Source organism: Canis lupus, chromosome 15 (assembly GCF_003254725.2).
Source record: "Canis lupus dingo isolate Sandy chromosome 15, ASM325472v2, whole genome shotgun sequence".
In the NCBI taxonomy this organism is placed as follows: Eukaryota; Metazoa; Chordata; class Mammalia; order Carnivora; family Canidae; genus Canis; species Canis lupus.
The window spans coordinates 3,356,127-3,379,310 of record NC_064257.1 but is presented as its reverse complement, the minus strand read 5'-3'; the positions used below and the strand labels follow the sequence as shown (position 1 = coordinate 3,379,310).

General features: G+C 52.1%; 1 protein-coding gene and 1 long non-coding RNA gene across 12 annotated transcripts in view; one reads left to right on the top strand and one right to left on the bottom strand.

Annotated features, from left to right (window-relative positions):
• The window catches only part of LOC112642333 (bone morphogenetic protein 8B), a 32,647-nt gene extending 30,309 nt beyond the window's left edge, over positions 1-2,338 (top strand). The window contains 1 exon segment of the mRNA XM_025419837.3: positions 71-2,338. Coding sequence (XP_025275622.1) covers positions 71-220 — 150 coding nt within the window. The 3' untranslated portion in view covers positions 221-2,338.
• On the bottom strand, positions 38-22,183 carry LOC112642334 (uncharacterized). 11 transcript variants are annotated; one of them, XR_007402395.1, is made up of 13 exons: positions 21,851-22,170; positions 20,557-20,748; positions 19,385-19,517; positions 16,221-16,385; positions 15,184-15,265; positions 14,606-14,703; positions 12,910-13,167; positions 12,437-12,601; positions 4,195-4,338; positions 3,979-4,036; positions 2,445-2,552; positions 1,685-2,306; positions 38-172 (listed from the first exon to the last, which is right to left on the bottom strand). It is a non-coding gene; the product is annotated as an uncharacterized LOC112642334 (long non-coding RNA). The 11 variants fall into 11 exon arrangements; XR_007402397.1 differs by lacking the exons at positions 38-172; positions 1,685-2,306; positions 2,445-2,552 and having other exon boundaries at positions 3,722-4,032; XR_007402388.1 differs by lacking the exons at positions 38-172; positions 1,685-2,306; positions 2,445-2,552; positions 3,979-4,036; positions 4,195-4,338 and adding an exon at positions 20,777-20,942 and having other exon boundaries at positions 11,750-12,601; positions 20,557-20,653.
• Between the last annotated feature and the right edge of the window lie 1,001 nt (positions 22,184-23,184).

Sequence of the window (23,184 nt, the reverse complement as noted above, 5' to 3'; positions counted from 1 at the left end):
GAGGGCGCAGGGGGTGGGCGCTCGGGGAAGCCCCGTGTTCATGCCTCTGCCTGCCGCCCCGTCTGGCCAGGTGCACCTGATGAAGCCGGATGCGGTCCCCAAGGCGTGCTGTGCCCCCACCAAGCTGAGCGCCACCTCCGTGCTCTACTACGACAGCAGCAACAACGTCATCCTGCGCAAGCACCGCAACATGGTGGTCAGGGCGTGCGGCTGCCACTGAGGCCCTGCCCCCCTCTCCTGCAGGCAGGAACACTCACAAGCCACCATTGCTCGGGGAGGGGGTGCGGGGAGGGCAGGGAGGGCCACATATGCCTGCCGGGGTGCCCTGCCCCAGCCCTGGGGTTCTGGTAGACTGGCCGGCCCAGCCTCACAGGCCTGAAGGATGCAGCACTGCTGCCCACGCGGTGCCGCTTTGACATCCCGTCTTAGGACGTGTCCTTGGCCATCCCCAGCCTGCGCTGCAGGTGACCCCGGCCCAAGGGTGACCAGCTGGGCTCTGAGCAGGGCTCCTGCCTTCAGCACAGCGAGTACTGGGCTCCTAACGTGGCACATTCGTTGGCCACCCACCAGGCCACTGCAGCACCTACTTGCCTTCCCTCCTTGGGGAAGAGGCGTAAGCACCCCCCACCCCACAAACAACCTTGGGGCACCCAGTTCCCGCCAGCTTCTCCACCCTGAGAGACGCCACTCTTAGAGCCAAGGCAGTGGTTGCGGCGGCCCCAACCGGCGCCATCAGTACCCGGCCCGGTGTGCCTCCCACTGACCCCAGATGGGCCCTCGGAACCGTCAGCACATGACCCCACACACCCACCGGCCGCTCAGAGTTAAGATGAAGCCCGTTTCTCGGGGCCCCTGCAGGCTGGGCAGGGGGAGCTGCGGGGGAGCCCCCAGAGGTAGAATAGGCCGCTGCTGCCGTGCCCCACTGTGCCCAGGAGCCCAGACCTGCGAGCGAGAGCAGCCCGTGTCCCAGGGCGCGACAGGCAGTAATTAGGGGCCCGGGCAGGGCGCTCCCTGAAACTGCTGCTCTCTTCAGAGCCGCAGCCAAGCCTGTACCGCCCGCCAGGCCCAGCAGAGGTGGGAGCACCGTGCCCCGGGGCGCATCCCCAGTCACCCTGCCCCCCGAGGAGGGGACCCGGGTGTGGAGGCCGGGCCCTGTTGGGGGACAGCCAGTGCCGAGGATCGCAGAGGGTGGGCCCGGACTGGGTGCAGGGGGCCTGGACCGTGGCCTGGCAGTGACCCGAGCGCAGTGCGCCCGGACTCTGGAGACCTGGGTTCTGTCTGGTTCCCCCGCAGCCTCTGACCCGTGTGCTGCCCGACGAGTCCTTCTCGGGGTCAAGCTTCGGTCTCCCCTGCTCCCGGCAGAGCCGACACCCAGCCCGGGTGCCCAGCTGCCGCTTCGGGACCTTAGTGACCAGCGGTTGCCTCCCAACACCAAGGGCAGCGAAGGCCTGGGAACCTCTGACCTGCACTTGGGCTCTTGGACGCCCAGCGTGTAGCCTGCACGCTGGGGCTGGGGGCCCTGCCCGGTGTGCCCCAGGGTGCGTGAGGATGGCCATCTGGATCCCCTGCCGCACCGTAGCTGACTTCTGGAGCCCGCGGCCGTGCAGGTGACCACCAGACCGAACCCCAACCGAGAAGGCCGCGTCATCAGTGCAGGGACAGCCCACTCATTCCTGTGGCTCACCTGCCGCCCAGGTTGCGGTCAAGGCGGGGGCGCAGGGGTTGGCCTCAGAGGAACAGCCACGTAGGGGCGCTGACCAGGCATCGCCCCATGCGCCCTTCACCTGAGGCCCCGCCGGCCCACCGGGCCTTCCGTCCGTGAGTCGCTGTGGAGGACGGTGGGTAACGTGCTTCAAGAAACACCCGAAATGCCACAGGACCAGGGGCTGTGGGTCGGGGAGCAGACCCGGCCTGGACTCTCGGCTCTGCGGCTGGTTCCAGTGACGTAGGAGGTCCCCGCAGGTTGGAGGGCTTTCCTCGGGGCGTTGGCTCTGTCCTGGCAAGGCCGCTGGGGTCAACGGGTGTTGCTTTACGGGAATGTGCCCATCTGGGCCTCCCCGGCGGCCTTGCACTCGAGGCCACTCCTCCCAGAGCACATCCAGCAGGTGCCCCTGTGTTGGAAGCGACACTGGTCCCGCCTCGGCTGAGGTGGGCCTGGTGCGCTCCCGGCCCAGGGACCTCGGGTGGCACGGGGCATGCCCCTGCCGGGGCTGCTGTGTCCCCACACCGTCCCCAGGCCTCCGGAATGCTGAGCTGGAGCTCTGCGGACGGTCTCTTCTCACCCAGAGCTGCGAGTCCGTTTGGCCCTAAAAAAAAAAAAAAAAAAAAAAAAAAATTTTCCTCACTGAGAATATCAGGGGTGTGGGCACCAGGGAAATTTTTGAAAATAAAAAGTATCATACAAATACACACAGTCCCAGCACAGAGCTCAGCATCCCCCGTACCTCCTTCTGGTCTCCTCACGCACACGTCTGTCTCCAGGTAGACATTACGGGTAGTTTACAGGGTAGGATCGTGCTCTGCGCGCTGCTTGGTGATCTGATTTACTCAACCTGATATATTTTGAAAATGTGTTATTAAATCTTTGAAAGCACGACTTGTGCCATTCCATCTGTGAGCCGCACCCTGGTTCTGTCCCCGTTCCTTCCCTGCAGCCAGGCATGGGGTCCCCGGCCCAGTGGAGGTAGGCAACAGGTGCTCGGTCGTCAGCCCGGATATCGGGACCTGTCCACTCCCCCGAGGCTTGGTCACCACCCCGGGAGGGTTGGGGTGGCCCCGTGACAGATTCTGGGGAGGCTCTTACACTTCACACCCGCCACCCCAGGGCTCCTGGTCCCCGGCTTCCCAGCCAGTATGCCCAGCCCACCCACCTGGGGCAGCCACGGAACCACAGCGACAAACTGTGTTCCCTCCATGGACGTCCTGTTCTCCTTCCTGGGGCTCAGGCCAGCCCATGCCCCTCCCCGCGTCATCCCTAGAGCCAGCCTGTCGAGTACCCCGCACACCTCTTCTCCCCCGGCTGCCACGCCAGCCATGGCCTCACCACTGCCAGTCCCCACACCGTGACGAGGCCCCCGAAGGCAGAGACCAAGGTTGGCCAGGGATGCTCGGGACCTGCCGGGGTCACAGGCTTGCTCCCCTCCCCTCCTGGCTCAACCCGACCTCAACCCAAAACAAGAAGCCGCCGCACCCAATGGCTGGAGTGTAGACCCTGATCAGAGCCACTGGCAGACAGTAGGTGAGCCAGTGGCCGCCCGGGAGTCGTTTCTGGTGACTGATGGCTTCTGGGGCTCGGCCTCCACACACGGGACATGCCGAAGGGTGAGCGGCAGCAAAGCCTCAAACTGGCAAAGACTTGGACTTGCTCTGGGTCTAGGGGAGGGTGGGGAGGGGGCAGGAACCATCTGTGCCTCAGTCTCCCCAGCACCAAGCGCAGGGCCCCACAGGACTCTACCAACCACTGGTGCAGTGACCGAATAACAGGGTGCCCATCCGACTCTGGACCAGGTGTGAGGGAAGGACGGAGGCAGGGACAGCAGGATGGAGGCACCTGCACCAGCTCGGCCTCTGCAGCCCTGCGGCCGCCTGACAAGGGTGCACACTCAGGGTCTTGGCCCGGCCGGGAGGCACACAGCAGCGCGGTGCTCTGCTCTGTCGCAGGAGGAGGTCCAGGCACAGCCGCAACCTTTGTAAACACCTGGACCTGGCTGACAGGCAGCAGGACAAGAACTAGGATTTATTTTAGCAGAAGCGACATCCGGGAGCCACACGGGTGGGCCCAGGAGCAGCCGCAGCAGCAGAGGCTGCCCCGGGGAGAGAGCCAGAGGAAGCCCGGGCCGCCTCGGCACAAGAGCTGCTCCAAGCAGACCCCAGGAGCCGGGACACAAAGCCCTGCTTGCCCAGAGGGGACCGATGCCCTGAGACGGGGTGACCAATCCGGGACGCAGGGCGGTGCAGACACGGGGCGTGCAGACTCACACATACTCCCCACAGTCGGCGATGATCACCTTCTGCTTCGGCTTCCCGTCCTTGCTGCCTTGGGGGGGACAGATGGGGGCAGAAACCGGGGAGGGTGGAGGGTGATGGGTGGCTTGGGGCCCCTCCCCACGTGCCCCCCACTCTCCCCTGAGTGGAGCAGCGCTCTCCCCCAGCTCCCCCATGGGGTCATGCATCTGGAGCTGGGCAGCCCCCCACCTCGATCTGCCGCAGGACATCCAGGCCTTCCATGACCTCCCCCGAACACCACGTGCTTGCCATTTAGCCAATCCGTCTTGTCACACGTCAGGAAGAACTGGGAGCTGTTGGTGTTGGGGCCGGAGTTGGCCATGGAGAACAGGCCTGGGGCGAGAAGGGGCGGCTCAGCCCATACCCCAGGGCCCGGCCCTCAGAGGGACATCTGTGCCCACGTGCGTGGACAGCCCTTCAGGCAGCTCAGGCCCAGGAGGATACCGTGTGGACGCCTCATTTTCCGCTCAGGTGAAGTCAATGAAGTTGTGAGCAGAGTCGTTTAAACTACTTTAGATTGGTTTAGCCATTCATTCATTCATTCATTCATTCATTCATTCATTCATTCATTCATTCATTCAATACTGTCTACTTCATAGCCAGGCTCCTCCTGGTAAGCCCTGGGGACACTGGCCCCAGCCCTGGTGTAGTCACACTCTAGTCACTCAAAAGATAAATGTGGATTCATCTCAGGGACACAAGGCTGGTTTAACATCCAAAAAGCAATATGACGTAGCACATTAACAGAATCAAGTACAAAAAAACACAGAATCATCTCGATAGAATGAAAAAGGCATTTTACAAAACCCAACAGCTTTTTCGTGATACTCAACTAGGAAGAGAACCTCCTCAGTCTGATAAAGAGCCCCTACAAAAGTCCCCACATGGTGAAGACTAGGGATTTTTGCCCGAAGCTCAGGAATAAGACCAAGACATCTGCCCTCACTGCTTCTATTTGACATTGTACTAGAGGTTCTAGTCAGGGCAAATTGCAAAAAAAAAAAAAAAAAAAAAAAAAAAAAAGTGAAATTCGCTGACATGATCTCGTTATACACAAAATCCTAAGGAATCTATTGGAAAACTATAGGACTAATAAACTCAGCAAAGTTGCAGAATATAAGATCAATACACAAAAATCAACTTCTCTCTAGACTGGAGCAATGAACAATCTGAAAATGAAATCAAGAGGGGAGGCTCAGTCAGCTGGGCATCTGCCTTCGGCTTGGGTCATGATCTCAGAGTCCTGGGATCAAGCCCTGCATCTGGCTCCCTGCTCAGCGAGCATCAGCTTCTCCTCTTGTTCCCTCTCCTCATGCTTGTTTCCTCAGTCTCTGTCAAAGAAATAAATAAAATCTTAAAAAAAAAAAAAAGAATCAAGAAAACAATTTCATTGACAATAACATCAAAAGAATAAAATACTTAGGAATAAATTTAAAAAGTAGAAGCTTATACTTTGATAAATATAAAATATTACTGAAAGAAATTAAAGACCTAAACAAATGGAAAGAAAGCCATGTTCATGGGTTGGAAAACTTAATTCTGTTAAGATCACGACACTTCCCAAACTCATCTACAGATTCAGCGCAATCTCCATCAAAATCCCAGCTGGCTTTTTTTTTTTTGCAGAAGTTGAAAACGTATTCCCAAAATTCATATGGAAATGCTAGAGACCTAGAGCAGCCAAAACAATCTGGAAAAAAAAAAACAAAACAAAACTGGAAGATCCACACTTGTCAAATTCAAAATGTACCATGGAGCTGGCATAGGAAAGATTTACAGATCAATGAGGCAGAGTAGAAAGGCCAGAAATAAACCCTTATATCTATGGTCAATTGATTTTCAACAGAGATGCCAAGACAAGGAAAAGAACAGCCTTTTCAACAAATGCCTGGGACAATTGGACATCCACAAAGGAAGGAAATTAAACCTCTTTTCTCCTACTATACACAAAAATTAATTCAAAATGGGTCAGAGCCCTATTTAAGAGTGAAGCCATAAAACTTAAAATACAAGAATAAATCTTCATGACCTTAGTTTAGGCAGAGCCTTCTTAGTTATGACATCAAAAACACACTGATGGAAGAAAAATATTGGACTTCAACAGAATTAAAACTTTTCTGCTTCAAAGCAAACCATAAAGAAAGTGAAAAGACAACCCACAGAATGGCCAGAAACACTCGCAAATGATGTATCTGATAAGAGATCTATACCTAGAATATTGAAAGAACTCTTGCAATTCAATAATAAAAAGACAACTCCATTAAAAAATGGGTAAAGGGGGGATCCCTGGGTGGCTCAGCAGTTTGGCGCATGCCTTTGGCCCAGGGCATGACTCTGGAGTCCCGGGATCGAGTCCCATATCAGGCTGCCTGCATGGAGCCTGCTTCTCCCTCTGCCTGTGTCCCTGCCACCACCCCCACCCCCCGTGTCTCTCATGAATAAATTAATAAAATCTTTAAAAAAAAATGGGTAAAGGATCTGAATGGACATTTTCCCAAAGAAGATACACAAATGGTCAATAAACACATGAAAAGATACTCAATATCATTAGCCATCAGGGAATTGCAAATCAAAACCACAATGGGTGGGGCACCTGGGTGGCTCCATCAGTTGGGTGCCTCACTCTTGATTTTGGTTCAGGGCATGATCTCAGGGTTGTGGGGTCGAGCCCCACATCAGGCTCCATGCTGGGTGTAGAGTGGGCTTAGGGTTCTCTCTCCCCCTCTCTGTTTGCCCCTCCCTGCTTGCTTGCTCACTCTCCCTCTCTCTCTCAAAAATCAAAACAAAAACAAAAACCACAATGAGATCACACTTCACTCCACTAGGAAAACAGAGGATGTTAAAGAGATCGCGAGGGCAGCCCGGTGACAGAGCGGTTTGGCGCCGCCTGCAGCCCAGGGTGTGATCCTGGAGACCCAGGATCGAGTCCCACGTTGAGCTCCCTGTGTGGAGCCTGCTTCTCCCTCTGCCTCTTTCTCTATGAATTAAAAATATATATAAATGAACGAATGAAGGAATGAAGGAAGGAAGATAATGACCAGCGATGGGAAATACAGAGAAACCAGAACCCTCACAGGCTCCTGATGGGAATACAAAATGGCACAGCCTCTAGAAAAGTCTGACGGTTCCTCAGAATACTGAAACATGGTTATCACAGGCCCCAGCCATACCAAGTGTAGGTGTGCACCCAGGAGAAGTGAAAATATAGGTCCACACAAACACTTCTACATGAATGTTATAGCCACATTAGTCTAATACCCAAAAAGCATAGATGCCACAAATGTCCACCAACTTGTGAATGGATGAATTGCGAATATTCACTGGCAGTGAAAGAGAATTAAGTACTGTTAGTGTGGACAGCCTAGGGGAGGGGGTGTGGCTCAGCGGTTCAGCGCCTCCTTCAGCCCAGGGCATGATCCTGAGGTCCCGGGTTGGGCTCCCTGCATGGAGCCTGCTTCTCCCTCTGCCTGTGTCTCCGCCTCTGTGTGTCTCTCTCATGAATAAATAAAATCTTTAAAAAATAAAAATAAAGCTGTTTAAAAAAAATCCCACTACAGAAGAGCACAGCTTAGCAGCACAGACATTTGCTCAGTCAGTGGAAGCATATCCCACAGTCACGTGTGGGCATGTCTCTGTCTCTCTCTCTCACACACACACACACACACACCCAGAGGTAACAGGACCATGTAAGATTCTGGAGGAGTTAAAGCCCAGGTCTGGCAGGGCTGAGGGGTAGCACAGGCTGTGTGCTGGTGGTGTAAATGCCAAAGCCTGGGGCCTGCGTGCTGCCCTCGGCGGGGCCATGGCCCGGCTGCACCCTCGGTGCTGGTGGTGATGGGAGCGGTGGGAGTGGTCGGGGTGGTGGGGGTGATGGGAATGTTGGTGATAGGGGCGCTGGGGGTGATGGGGGTGATGGTCGGGATGATGGAGATGATGCGGGTGATAGGGGTCGGGCGATCGGCGTGATGGGAATGTTGGTGATGGGGGAGGTCGGCGTGGTGGGGTGATGGTGGTCAGGTGACGGGGGCGGTGGGGGCGCCTGCCGCAGTACAAACCAGCCGGGTGAATGTCAGCCTCAACTACCCCAATACTCAGTCACACCTTCTAGAATCCCGCAGAGATCAGGGAAGCCTGGGTGTCGCCCCCCCGAAGTGGCTACTAACCGGGAGGCCGACAGAGCAGGAGGCACTTCGGGGCCGGCACCTGCGGAATCCGGGCGCCCCGCAGATGCTGGAGGAACCTCCCAGGTAAGGCGACCTCACGACCGGGGCAGGGGCGGGTGGGGGGGGGGGGCTGTGCTGGGGGCTGTGCTGGGGGGGGCTCTCGGCCTTCCCCGCGGATTCGACGTCGACGACGAGGTGGGAGCAGGGAGACGAGCGCGAGCCCCGCTGCCAGAGACGGACTGGAGTCCGGGGACAGGACGGGGCGCTGAGCAGGGGGGGGTGGGGAGGGAACAGGGCCCCGAGGGAAGCCCCAGGGGGAGCCCAGCACCGAGGCGGATTGGCCTGCGGGCGGGGAGGCCGGGAGGCGCGGGCGCTGGACGGGCCGCCGCTGCCCCCTGGAGGCGGCTGGAGACCTCAAGGTGCGGTCTCGCCGTCGGGACTGCTGGGGGTCCCGGGGCTGCCGGGGAGGGGCGGCGCCCGCGTTAGTGTGAAGGGAGCAGGGACCCAGACGCCCCGCAGCGCCCCCGTAACAAGAATCCCCCCGTTGTTAAAGGAGGCCCCTCGCCCAGCCTGGAGCCCAACAGGGGGCTTGAGCTCTCTACCCTGAGATCAAGGCCTGAGCGGAAATCAGGGGTTCGCGCTTCATGGACTGACACCCCCATCCCACCCCAACCCCGCGCCCTAAGAAACAATTATTCTTCACTCTCTCTGACTTTCCAATGCCCTGAGAAAGTCACGTAGCACAGAAAAATCTGTTCATAATGATCTCAGCTAAGAATCTAACTAACTCCATTTTACACATAAATCCAAAGACTCCTGGGGGCCCCTGGGTGACTCAGTCGGTTAAGCACCCAAGTCTTGATTTCAGCTGGGGTCATGACCTCAGGGTCCCAGGATGGAGCCTCCTGTTGGGCTCCAAACTCAGCAGAGTCTGCTTAAGATTCTCTCTCCTTATGCCCCTACCCACCTCCCTCTCTAAAATAAATCTTTTTAAAAATCCAAAAACTTATTTTCTGCGTTGAATTTTTCCAGAAATAGACCTACCACATAAACTGAGGGAACAGTGAAGTTTTCCTTTTGTTCAGAATTCTACCAAGGGATTTTCACTGTTTCAGAAAATGTTACCGTGATCCTGGCAACAAAACACACCTGTAGCAGTCGGCACTGTAGTTAGGGCTAACGGTGGCTTGGGGCAGAAGGGCCTGTTAAAGTATTTCACATACTTGGTTGTGGCCAAGCATTTAAATACCAAAATACATACTATTTTATTGTAAATCACTTTCATTCTTTCATATTATAATTATGACATAACACTATTCTTTAAAAACACTATATGATGGGGTGCCTGGGTGGCTCAGAGGCTGAGCGGCTGCTTTGGCTTGAGTTGTGATCCCGGGGTCCCCCTGCAGGGAGCCTGCTTCTCCCTCTGCCTGTGTCTCTGCCTCTCTGTGTGTGTCTCATGAATAAATAAGTAAAATCTTAAAAAAAAAAAAAAAAAAGAAAAAGAAAAAGAAAAACTATGTGATGGAAAGATATGTGAGCTAGGATTTTCATTTCCACTTAAAGAATCAGGTCTAAAAAAAAAAAAAAAAAAAGAATCAGGTCTAAGAGGCAGGCACTGGGCTAACAGATTCAGAACCATGAAGGGAAGAGGGAGGGAAGAGGGGCAAAGCAAGGGTTGAGCTCTGGGTCCCCGCAACACTTCACAGGTGGGGGGAGGAGGGGCGGGGAAAGAAGAGATCAAGGTGCAGCAGCAGCCGAGGAAAATGGGAGTGGTGGGTGAGGCGGATGGCAGTGGACACCTGGGGAAGCCACTTCCATCCCCTTCAAAACCAACACCCTTACTCTCTCACCTCCCAGGAGCGTGAGACACTCACAGACCCTGGAGAAGTTCCATGCCAGATGTCCTCAGTGGAAGGGAGCCGCTCACCCCTCCTAGGCCTCAGCCAGAACTCACGCCCGGGCCCCAGGCCTCAGTATGGAACAAGCCAGGGGTCCCAAGCCTGGCGCCCTGGGACCAGCTGAGGCCTGTGTGACTGCACCGCGGCTCAACTCCACTCTGCACAATCTGCTCCCCTTGCTCCCTTGCAAGAGCTGTCCCCGAGATTACCCCCTGACAAACTTTCCACAGGTGACCCTCCAGGAGTCTGCTTCCCAGAAAAATTTGACCTAAAACAGCCCAAAAGTGAAAAACAATCTAGTGGTGGTAACGTATCCATGTTTTTCAGAGATATAATAAAAGCCAAATCATCACCTGAAAGAAATGAATGTTGCCTTTGGCAGGCAGAAAAATTGACGTTGGGAGAGGGGTGGGGAGCAGAACATCACGTTGTAACAAACGTCACAGAAGGATTTTCTTGAAACTATGTGCAATTATGACTTCGTAAACCCCCCCACCCCGAAAAAAAAGAGGATTATGGATAAAAAAACAATCATTATGAATAATCAAGAAAATAGGAAACACACAATACCTGTGAATGGTAGTCACCTCGAAGGCAAGGCATGAGCTGGAGGTAGTGAGGAGAAAATAAATGTTAGCTTTTAATTTAGAGCTCTAAAAATAGTCACCTTCCAGTGGAGAAAGCTGGCAGCCCTCTCCTCAAGCAAGTGACCTAAGTTGACCTCACGAATGCTAGAAGTGTCGTCGTCGTGCGCTTCCTCACACGAGGTGTTCCTACCAGAACGTTCACGTGGGGAAGCACCAGGCAGAGACTAAGAAACCCCCTGCAGAGCAGGCCTGTTCTCTTCAAATCCCCAAGATCAAGAAAGACACCGAGACTCTGTTCCAAACAGAGGGAGGCTACAGACTCGACCGTGCCCATGCAGCGGGAGTCCTCACCAGGGAAGGACCATGACAGTCCCCAGAAAGGGCGATGCTAGGGAAGTGCTGAAACTTGAACTCGGCCCAAAGATCAGGAAATAGCGTGCAGACTTCAGCGGGCGTGCTGTGATCACGTAAGGAAGCACTCTTGTTCTTAGCAAATACATGCTTAACTATTTAGGGGTCAAGAGGCACGATGTCTTCAACTTCCTCTCAATTGGCACAGCCGGGGTGGGAGTGGGATGGGGGGGGAGGAAGAAATATATCCGAGTATGTAAATTAAATGGAAAAGTGAAAAAAAAAGAAAAAAAAAATGGAAAAGTGTATAGAGGGCAAAAAAGTAACGTAGTGAGTGGATAAAGCATATGTAAGAGATCCTCGTACTATCCCTACAGAATATTCCAAGCATCTGTGTGTCTGCAAAATATCAAAACAAACTACAAAAAAAAAAATACAATTTATAACTTGTAACTATCTTTCTAATGGTCCTAAGCCTTCAAGAATGCCTGCGCAGGCTCATGTGACAAGAGGCTGGGGTCCCAGATGCCTCAGAAGGGCTCAGATAAAAGGTGTTGAAGTCTCAAGATTCCAGGCAGCTTCCTCCCCAGCCGGCTCCACCACCAGCCTCGGGCCAGAGTCCTGCTCACCTGCTGTCACGGGAACAACGTCTAAACGCAGCAGCATCTGGATGCGGCTGGCCGGCTTGTTCCTGATCTTTTTTTTTTTTTTTTTTTAATTTTTTATTTATTTATGATAGTCACAGAGAGAGAGAGAGAGAGGCAGAGACATAGCCAGAGGGAGAAGCAGGCTCCATGCACCGGGAGCCCGACGTGGGATTCGATCCCGGGTCTCCAGGATCTCGCGCTGGGCCAAAGGCAGGCGCTAAACCACTGTGCCACCCAGGGATCCCCTTGTTCCTGATCTTGATGTCCATGTACACCTGAGGATTTGACTGGGCCTTTTTGGCAGCGGGCTCTCCCTGGGCGCAGAAATCATTAGTTTGGAGAGCACTCTGACTCCCCAGGTAGGAGAGCGAGCTTTTTTTTTTTAAGTTTTATTTTTATTTAAGTGACCTCTACACCCAACATGGGGCTTGAACTCCCAACGCCGAGATCGAGAGTTGCAGGCTCTACTAACGGAGTCTGCCAGGCGGCCCAGGAGACCGAGTTCTCTGAACACACACCAAGGACCCAAATGCAGCAAGCGGGCTGTGGCAGGTGCTGATGGGGAAGGCCCTGGGCCGTGGAAGGGCAGGCGGAAGGCAGAGGCCAGGGCCCTGGTCCCCGGCCCGACCCCCAGTGACAGGAACCCCCAGCACCGGCTACCTTGAGCCCCATTCCACAGGCTCAGGACCTCATCACACTCGCCCTGAGATGCACCAGCACGCTGCACCCTGGACTACGGTCACACAACCACACCCTGGCCTGCAGTGTGCAGCTCTCCACACCTGCAGACCCCAGTTCAGAGACATCTGGTGGCTTAGTCGGTTAAGCGTCTGCCTTCGGCTCAGGTCATGATCCCACGTCCTGGGATAGAGCCCCGTGTCAGGCTCCCTGCTCAATAGGCAGTCTGCTTCTCCCTCTCCCTTTGCTGTTCCTCATGCTTATATGCTCTGTCAAATAAATAAATAAGATTAAAAAAAAACAAAAACAAAAACCAACAACCAACCCCAGTTCAAGCCCACCCACCTTACTCATGTCACAGGGACCCATAACCTTCTCCATCTATGCCACCCCCTACAGATTCATAGCCGGGCTGCAGTGAAAGCAGAAACAGCTGCCTTCTGACTCAGGCCAAGTGCCCAGAAGACAGTGAGGGGGTCGGGCCTTGCTTTGTGCTCCACGCAGACTAGGGTGACTAGCTGATACATTCAGGACAAACCCATTTGTTTGCTAAAGAAAACTACTGTCTCTGACCTACCTGTGGTGTGGATTAATTGGTCAATGTGTGCACGCTGAGCTTTCAGGCCAAGTGCTGGAGATGTTAAGTAAGGTCCCTGAGGAGCTGGCGATCCAGCGGCAAAGGTGGGGGAGGGGAGAAGGGAGGTCGGCCACCAATGCGAGAGGCACACGGACCCCAGTGGCAGGCACACAGCCTTCGTTCCAATCTTGGCTCCACCCTTCTGAGCCGCATGATGTTGGACAGGTTACTTGATCGCCCGGTGCTCAGTTTTGTCACCTCGAGTTGGAGACAGTTATTAGTACTTAGCTCAAAGGATTATTGTTAGGATTCAATATTTGTAAAGCACTTAGAGTCAGCAACATGTAAACATTTTTAAATAAATAATGTCAAAATAATGCCATAAAATGCCAGGACTGAGGTTGCCACAGGAGCCCAGAGGCCACAAAAGCCCAGAAGGGACCCTTATCTCACTTCACTGGAGGAGTCAGAAAAGTTCCCTGCAGAAGGCAGCAGCTGAGCTCAGCTATAAAAGCTGAGTAGGAGTTAGCGAGAGAAAGTCAGTTGGAAAGGGAATTTAGGCCAAGGGACTGCATGTGTGAAAACACAGAGATTTATACCTACAAACTTTATTCTAGAATGCAAACTAGGGATACAGTGTGGAGAGATGAGTGGGGTCCAAACATGGAAAGCCCCTCTGTCCCCCACTACAGATGAGGCACCCCTAGGCTGCTTGAGGAGAGCCACGTGGTCAACTCTGTGCCTTAGAAAGCTCCCTCTGGCTGCTCAGGATAGGAGGAAGCAGGTCTGGGGCAGGGAGACCAGCTATTTGTAGGAGAGACGACAGAGGCTACACCAGGCTACTGTGGCGGAAGCAATCAGGAGAGCAGAGATTCAGGCAGATGTAAAGTAGAACACTGCAGGATATGGCAATGCAGTAGGTGTGGGTTGTGATGAGGACCGGAGAGGTCATGAAAGTCCCTGGGTTGGGTGACTGTGGAAGATGGCAAAGTTCATTAAGATCGGGTCCTCAGGATGACCAGAGCGGAAGGAGAGAGGAAATCCACTTGGGACGTGCTATGTTGATTTATGGTGCCTGGAAGACATGCAGGCAGGAACACATGAAATTCAGGAGAGAGGTCAAGGCTGGCCCCCTAGAGATCCGGAAGTCAGCACAAGGCTGAGTGGCTGTGATAAGCTCAGACACTGGCCAAGTGGCCGAAACTGCAAGGACAGCGTGCAGAGACGAGCCAAGGGCTAAGGGAGGAACTCAGAGAAACACTGTTGCTCTAAAGGTGGACAGACGAGCAGCTTGGCTAACCCCAGAAGCAACGTGACTGTGGGGTATGGAGAAGCAGGAGAAAGTGCTGGCACCTGGGTCCATCTGAGGGGCTGGGGCTCCCCGGAATCAGGCCAGGAATAGGAAGAGTGTGAGCCTGATACCAAAGTCTTCACAGTGATAGTGCAGGAAAGGTCAGGAGGATGCGGGATGCCAGCGAGGGGGCGTCCTCACTGTTCCTTCACATCTCAGACCCCCACCTAGTTTGAGCAATCTCAAGTTGGGACCCAAGCATGCTGGAGGATACTTCTCATCTCAAGCCCCACACGGATAGAGAAGCAGGCTTCTCCGTTCACCTCACCCATCGCCACCCACATCTAAGTGCCCTGTGGGGAAAGTACCAGCCCCTCCTGGGGAAGCGCAGGCCTTCGATCTCACCCCCTGGGTTTCCACTTTGGGAGGCTCCATTCCTTCCTCCTCTTTATTCTTTTCAAAGAGTCTTCCCAGAAATCTTCACCAGTAATCATCTGACCACACTGAAAGGCAGAGAATTGAACAAATGCTAAGAAATTCAAGCTACCGGCCACCTGCCCCCTGACTGTACTTAGTTCTTTGCAGCTGTCAGCCACGTGGACGCCCCATGGGGCTCTCACAGGCAGAAGTTGTCTCTGAGGACAAGGGACGCTGCCACTGGGAAACGTTAGGCCTTCAGGTCCAGCTCTTGGCAGACACAGATGGCAAAACAGAGGAGGACCAAGCCGAGCCAAAAGGGAAGTCCCAGCCACTGTCGGGGCTGGACAGGCCCAGTCTGCGTCTACGGCCCAGAGCAAGACTTTATGGGGACAGTGGCTCTAGCTTTGTGGAGAATCTCAAACTCTCTTTCCACAGAGGTGCTGCACTCTCTTCCCCACTCTACAGCTAACTGTGAACACTACTGCAGAAGTGAGACAGGGATAAAAAAGCAACAGAGGCCAAAGTTGAGGATGTGATGAGGCATCTGCGGTGCCCCCACTCACCTGGTCTGGATGAGCCTCCCTCAGTTCTCACTGGGTTGGCTAAACGGACACGAACTGTCCGCCCAAAGAGTTCAGAGCCATCCTGCAATACAACTTAGCTGCTTAAACCTCATTTAGGTTAAAAAAAAGATTTTTACTTCTAAGAAGTCTGAGCCCTGCTCATGATTAAGTCTGAGCCCACACCCCCCAATAGCAAGCTAAGCACAAAGCTAATCATCAAATGTCCCTGAGCCACTGCACACTTCTTTCAACACCAACAGGAAATTCTGTGCTGGCATGATCTTCGGATCTGAGCTCAGAACTCTGAAATAATAAGTATAAATGCAGTGACCGTGTATTGAGTCCACTTTAAAAAATCAAGACCAACACTAAATGAGAGAGAGAGAGTATTGCTGGCTGGTGGGACCATGTTTGCTGAAAAAGTAATAAAGGACTATTTTATTATCCAAGAATAACTGATCTAGCGAAAGGGAAGTAGATTTTTTTAAAAAGGTTTCTTTGGGACCTTTTCATGAAAACTAAAAAAATATGAAAGACGATTTCTTAATTTAGTAAGATATAGGTTATAATTATAGCTATGCTCTTGTTCTTAGAAACAGATGGCCAAAATACTAATTTTACTGCTAGCAATTAAGAAAAAAAATTGAACCATAGCACGAAATATCCTTATTTCACATTTAGTCATAAAGATCATAAGGAAAAAAAAAAAAAGATTGATCACGAAGATTTAAAAAGAAAAGTGGCGGGGGGGGGGGGGGCGCGGAGTGGAAACAAATTTAAGAGTTCTGTTGCAGGCAAAATGATGGTCCCCTCAAAGATGTTCACATCCCATTCCCCAGAACCTATGAATATGAAGAATTACACAGCAAGAAGGAAGGAAAGTTGCAGATGGAATTAAGGTCGCTGGTCTGCTGACCTTAAAATAAAGATGTCGTACTGGATTATTCAGATGTGCCCAGTGTAATCACAAGGGTCCTCTAAATGTGCAGAGGGTAGGAGAGTCGGGTTCAGAATGATACCGTGTGAGAAAGACTCACCTGGCCATGGCTGGCTTGAAGATAGAAGGGATCGGAAGCCAAGGAATGAGGTCAATCTCTAGGAGTTGGAAAACACAAAGAAACAGACTCTCCCTTAGAGCCTCCACGAGGAATGGAGCCTTGCTCACACAGCGAGAACCCACTTTGGACTTCTGACCTCTAGAGCTGCAAGATAACGCATTTGTGGTGTTTTTTAAAGCCACTGACTTGGGGGCACCTGGATGGGTCAGTGGTTGAGCATCTTCCTTCAGCCCAGGGCGTGACCCCAGGGTCCCAGGATCAAGTCCCACATCAGGCTCCCTGCATGGAGCCTGCTTCTCCCTCTGCCTGTGTCTCTGCCTCTCTCTGTCTCTGCATCTCTCATGAATAAATAAAATCTTTAAAAATAATAAGAAATAAAGCCACTGACTTGGTGGTCATTTGTTACAGCAGCAGTAGGAATTTAAATCGTTTTCTTTTGAAGCCTATCAATTCTTGCAGGTTTTCTCTGGTTTAACTTCACACAAGTGCCAGTTTGCAATGGCTCAAAAGTCTGCACTTTGTTGACAAGAGCCGACCACAGCAGTTTTCCATGATTGCTTTCACACGCGTCATGAAACCCTGCCTCTTATGCCAGATTCAGTTTTACCTTGCAATCCATTTACACTCTATTTGTGGTACGCTGCCCTAGACTAGAGGCTGGCAAACTTTCCATCAAAGGCTAGACAGTAAATATTTTTTTGTGGGTCATACACAGTCTCTGCTGCATATTCTTCCCCCCCCCGCCACCCATTAAACATATAAAAAATGATTCAGCTCACAGACCATACAAAAGTAGGCCGCAGGCTGGATGTGGCCTGTAGTCCGAAGCTGGTTGACCCCTAACATAGATACAAAAATGTCGGAGAGACACTGGCTGACAAAGATGATTGGCATTTATGCAAACATTCACTGGGAAGACGTTCGGGGTAAGAACTCGTTTTATAAGTAGCCAGTTCACCATGAATACTTTTCAAATAATGACAACTTTTGCTTCCTGGGTAACTCTGCAAGTCTGGAAACTGGAAACACAATATGCACCTGAGGGTCCCACGTGCTATAAAGCAGCATCAAACAGCTTTAGTAAAAAAAAAAAAAAAAAAAAAAAAAGCAGTCTCAGCCAGACCACGTTGTCGATTGCTGCTGCAGCTTCCTGCTAAGAGAATATGGGAGTTCATGCTTGCAGTCCCACTCTTCCTGTGGTGGCACTCAAATGAAAGCTCAGTAGCACAAGCACAGGAAAAAAAGACATTTTGCCTTCCTACCCACCTCGACTATACGCATCTAACAAAGGGCACGTAGTAACTGCTTGTGAGAGCTGGTGATGCAAGGATATGTGCTCAGGTTATGGGAATAGAATACACACAGGAAATAGGAACTAGCAACGCCAGGCCCCGGAAGGCTTGGGGCTCTCAGGATCTGTCTTCCATGTTCTGACTTCATGAGGGGAACCATGAGCCGGGCCTGGTGGGCCTTCCTTCAACCAGAACTTCCTGTCCCTTGGCAACTGTCACCATCAAACCGGGGTTTTGGGGATTGAATAGTGTCCCCCAAAATTTCATGCCTACCCAAATTTAAGAACGTGACCCTATTTAGAAATAGGGTCTTGGGATCCCTCGGTGGCGCAGCAGTTTGGCGCCTGCCTTTGGCCCAGGGCACGATCCTGGAGACTTGGGATCGAATCCCACGTCGGGCACCCGGTGCATGGAGCCTGCTTCTCCCTCTGCCTGTGTCTCTGCCTCTCTCTCTCTCTCTCTGTGTGACTATCATAAATAAATAAAAATTAAAAAAAAAAAAAGAAAAAAAAAAAAAGAAATAGGGTCTTTGCAGACATAATTAGCCAAGATGAGGTCATACTGGATTACACTGGGCCTTAAGTCCCGTGACTGGAATCCTTTTTTTTAAAGATTTTATTTTTATTTAATTTTTAAAGATTTATTTATTTATCATTTATTTATTTATTTATTTATGAATGATAGACATAGAGAGAGGCAGAGACATAGGCAGAGGGAGAAGCAGGCTCCATGGCGGTAGCCTGACGCAGGACTCGATACCGGGACCCCAGGATCGCGCCCCGGGGCCAAAAGCAGACGCTAAACTGCTGGGCCACCCAGGGATCCCCAAATTTTATTTATTTATTCATGAGAGACACACAGAGAGAGACAGAGGCAGAGACACAGGCAGGGGAGAAGCAGGCTCCATGCAAGGAGCCTGAAGCGGGACTCGATCCCGGGTCTCCAGGATCACGACTGGGCTGAAGGCAGGTGCCAAACCGCTTAGCCACCCAGGGATCCCCACCATGACTGGAATCCTTAAAAGTAGAGGAGACACATGCAGGGAACAAGGCCATATGAAAACAGGACAAAGAGGGGGCTGATGCAGTTACAGGCCAGAGAATGCCAAGGATTGCCAGGAGCCAGGAAGAGCTGGGAGGAAAGGATTCTTCCCTAGGGCCTTCAGAGGGAGCATGGACCTGCCATGTTCTTGATTTAGGACTTCTAGCCTCCAGAGCTAGAAGAGCTACGGGAATGAATTTCTGTGGTGCTAAGCCACCGAGTTTGTGGTGATTTGTTAGGGCAGCCCCAGGAATCCACTGCATCTATCCAAATGGAGAATAGCACCTTTGGTACCCGACGACAATAGTGACACTTGTCAAGGGTGGCTCAGTCAGTTAAGCATCTGCCGTCAGCTCATGATCCTGGGGTCCTTGGAATGAGCACCCAAGTCAGGCTCCCTGCCTCTCCTCCCTGGTTATGCACTCTCTCACTATCTCTGTTTGCTATTTCGGTCTCTAATAAAATCTTTAAAAAAAAAAAAAAAAAGGCAACACTAGTCAAATACTAAACAAGGAAAATTTCTTACATCTGCCAACTCAAATACAATAAAAGCAAATCCTCGGTGCTTTTCTACAATAGCAGAAGTAGGTCACCAGTGTGTGAGCAATAGTTAGAGACCATATCCAGATGCCCTTTAAAGAATGAAAATCTAATTTTTAGAGACTTCCACTTTGTCACTTTGTTTTAAATAAACATAACTAAACAATGAAGTGAATTTTTAAACTTTGTAGTATCCAAGTCTACCACCACAGAATCTAAGCCTTAAGTTACTTTCCGAGCATGTGAATAACTTTTGTTTATAAGACTTACGAAGAGTAGACAACGTTGTTTATCAATTATTCACTCCAACTGAGTACCAGATGAGTACAGAGCACTGACCCCACTGAGTTAGGTGACTCATAGGGAAGGCAGCCTGGTGCTTGTCCTCAGGAAAACACGTTAGCTGGCAGGGAGCGAGAAAAACAGGAGGTAATAATTTTTAGAATTCAGGGATAGTAGAGGCCCCAAGAGCCAGTCTTCCTGTTTTATTTAAGAAACGAAGCACTAATGAAAAAAAAAAAAAAAAAAGAAACGAAGCACTGGGGCAGCCTGGGTGGCTCAGCGGTTTAGCGCCGCCTTCAGCCCAGGGTGTGATTCTGGGGACCCAGGATCAAGCCCCACGTCAGGCTCCCTGCATGGAGCCTGTATCTCTGCCCCTCTCTCTCTTTCTGTGTCTCTCATGAAAAAATAAATAAAATCGGAAATAGACTAATAAAAAACCTCAAATAAATAAATAAAATCTTTAAAAAAAAACAACACACACATACACAAAAATGAAAGAAACGAAGCACTAGGGCAGCCCGGGGGAGCTCTGTGGTTTAGGTTTAGCACTGCCTTCGGCCCAGGGCGTGATCCCTGGATCCTGGGATCCAGTTCCGCGTCAGCCTCCCTGCATGGAGCCTGCTTCTCCATCTGCCTGTGTCTCTGCCCCCACCCCCATCTCTCTTTCTGTGTCTCCCATGAATAAATAAATAAAATCATCTTATAAAAAAAAAGTCTGTTCAAAAAAAAAGAAAAGAAGGATCAGAGAGTTTAAGTATCACCCTGGAGTCAGTGGCACAGCTGGGTTTAAAACTCCTATCTTGGAGAATAACAACCAAGGATCAAATAGAAACGTGCCCTGTAACTGTGAAACCAATTTCAGGGAAACTCCCCTCCCCGCCCCCATCAGCAGAGGCCAAGGCTCCCACTGTTGCAGCTGAGCTGTGGGGCTGCCCTCTGCTATTTAAAAGCACAGCTGCCAATTGGGAGGTCTGGTCAGCAAGTGTGGTGGGGGGACAGCTATCCAGCAGGTGGTGTGAAACAACAGGCAGACCTTTCAACGTTTTTCTAAACTATCTTCCTGCTGAATCTTGCTACAAAGTTTTTATGTTAAATGATCAGAAATCAAAGGCCCCAAATGGTTCCAATGTGGAGAAAGCCTTTCCTCAAATCCAACAAACCTTCAATCTCCATGTCAGCCCATAGTCACAGCACCATCCTGGACCTGTTGTCCTCAGAACGTTCCTCTTCCATCACCAAGATCATAGCCCTGTTGACCTAGAGGGACATCCTGCTGAACTTCATTACACACCAACCATCCCCAGAACGCATAGGACTTCAAATTCTTGAGTTCTTTTCCTTACGTTAGGAATCTGAAAAAGAGACATTGAAAGGTCTCACCTGTTTCGCCGGAGGGAATTAAGTGTCTGCGATGCGGGCAGCCCGGGTGGCTCAGCAGTTTAGCGCCGCCTTCGGCCGGGAGCTGATCCTGGAGACCGGGAATCGAGTCCCACGTCGGGCTCCCTGTGTGGAGCCTGCTTCTCCGCCTCCCTCTCTCTCTGTGTCTCTCATGAATAAATAAAAAAAAAATCTTAAAAAAAAAAAAAGTGCGATGTCCCCGGAAAGGAATAAAAGCAGCACGAGGCGGGATGCCTGGGGGGCTTCGCGGTGGAGCATCTCCCCGCGTCTGCCTTCGTTCTTTGGCCCAGGGCGTGATCCCGGGATGGAGTCCCACATCGGGCTCCCTGCATGGAGCCTGCTTCTCCCTCTGGGTCTCTCATTTACAAATAAACAAAAATCTTAAAAAAAAAAAAAAAAAAAAGGCAGCATGAGGAACTTTGTCCTCCACCTCCTCTCCCAGCCCACCTGCAAACACCAAGTGCCCTCTGAACTAATGCCCTCCACGCCGTTGGTACAAGCTGCTGCAACACCCAGCAAAAGAGCAACAGGGAAGGGCAGAAGGAATCCCTCATGCTGTGGGTGTGCAAAACGCCTCGTGCGGGCCGCCCCGCCCCATCCCCCCGTCAGGCCTCCGTCCACCGTCCGGTTGCTGGGATACCTTCCCTGCTTCCACGCCTCTATACAGTCACTGGAATGAATCCAAGAGTGCAAATCGGATCACATCACTCTCCTGCTCCATATTCTCCCGAAGCCCGCTAATGCCCCCCGACAGAGTCCAAATTCCTCCGCTCGGCAGGCGAGGCCCCCCGCGCTCCCTGGACGCAAACGCTTCGCTCCCCGACGTCAGGCTGCTTCAGCCCTCTGCGGGCTTGCTGCTCTCCTCGCAGCCAACAGCCTCACTCCTGATGTTGCAAACCCAGCTCGGGGCTCCGTGCCTCGGGGAGGTTTGCCCTGCCCTGCCCTCCCCTCCCCTCCCGCCCCCCCGTCCCCCCCCCTCCTCAGCGCTCGCTCCCGGAACCCTGCGCCCGACCCCCATCGACCCCGTCCATCACACGCAGGCAGCGCGGCGCTCACCAGCCCCTGCAGGAAGGATCCTTCCAGAACTCCCCCGCGAGCCTGTGAACTCCTTCCTCTAAGGCGCCGGGGCCGCGGGAGTTTGCAATGCGGCCCCGAGTCACAAGAACAGCTCTCACCAACCCACCGAGACCGGGGTCCGGGGGGAAGGGGTTCTGGGCAGCGCCAGGCCCAGCAAGGCCCTCAGGTGGCGGGTGCCGTTCACAGGCTGGGAGAGCAGAGCCACCAGAGACCCCCCCTGCCTCGCCTCAACGGAGCCCCCACCTGCCTCCACAACGCACGGCGCGGCCTCGGCGGCAGCCATCTTACCCCCAGGCGCTTCCGCCGGAAGCTGTAGCGCAGGCCCCGCCCCGGCCCTGCCCCCTCGCCGCTGCGCCCCGCGCGGTGCACCTGTAGCGGAGGGGCAGGTGGATCCGGGGCTGGGGACACAGGCACATAGGTAGCTGCATTAACCGCCCAAGGCGGGGGACGCGGGAATCCACTTTTAACATCAGTGTGATTAATATAATTAACGTTAGGTGTACTTGTTTCAGGTGTACAATATAGCGGGATTCGGGATTCCACACGCTGCTCTGGGCTCACGATAAATGTAATCCCCATGCCCCCCACCCACCTCCTCTCTAGTAACCGCAGGTTTGTTCTCTGTATTGGAGTCTGTGTTTTGGTTTGCTTTTTTCTTTGTTCCTGTTCTTAAATCCCACGTGAATGAAATATGGTGGGTCTTTCCCTGGCTTATTTCGCTTAGCATTAAACTCTTTACCTCTATCCATCCATGTTGTTGCAAGTGGCAAGATTTCATTTTTATGGCTGAAGGATACTCGTGTGTGTGTACACTTCTTTATGCATTCGCTCATCTGAGAGCACTTGGGCTGCTCCCATAGTTTGGCTATTGTAAATAATGCTGCAATAAACATAGGGACGACACGTATCCCTTTTAATTAGTATTTCCCTGTTCTTTAGGTAAATACCCAATAGTGTGATTACTGGATTATAGGGTAGTTCTATTTGTATTTTCTGAGGGAACTTCATCCTGTTTTTCATAGTGGCTGCACCAGTTTTCATTACCACTCACAGCACACCAGGGTCCCTAGTTTTCCAGATCCTTGACCATGTGTGTTGATTTTAGCCATTTTGACAGGTGTTAAGTGCTATCTTATTTTTTTGATTTGCATTTCCCTAATGAGTGATGGGTGAGCATTTTCTCATGTCTGTTGGCCATTCCTTGGAGAAATCTGTTCACATCTGCTGCCCATGTTTTAGATTATGTGGGTTGTTTTTTTTTTTTTTTTTTTTTTTTTTAAGATGTAATTACTTGTGAGACAGAGAGGCAGAGA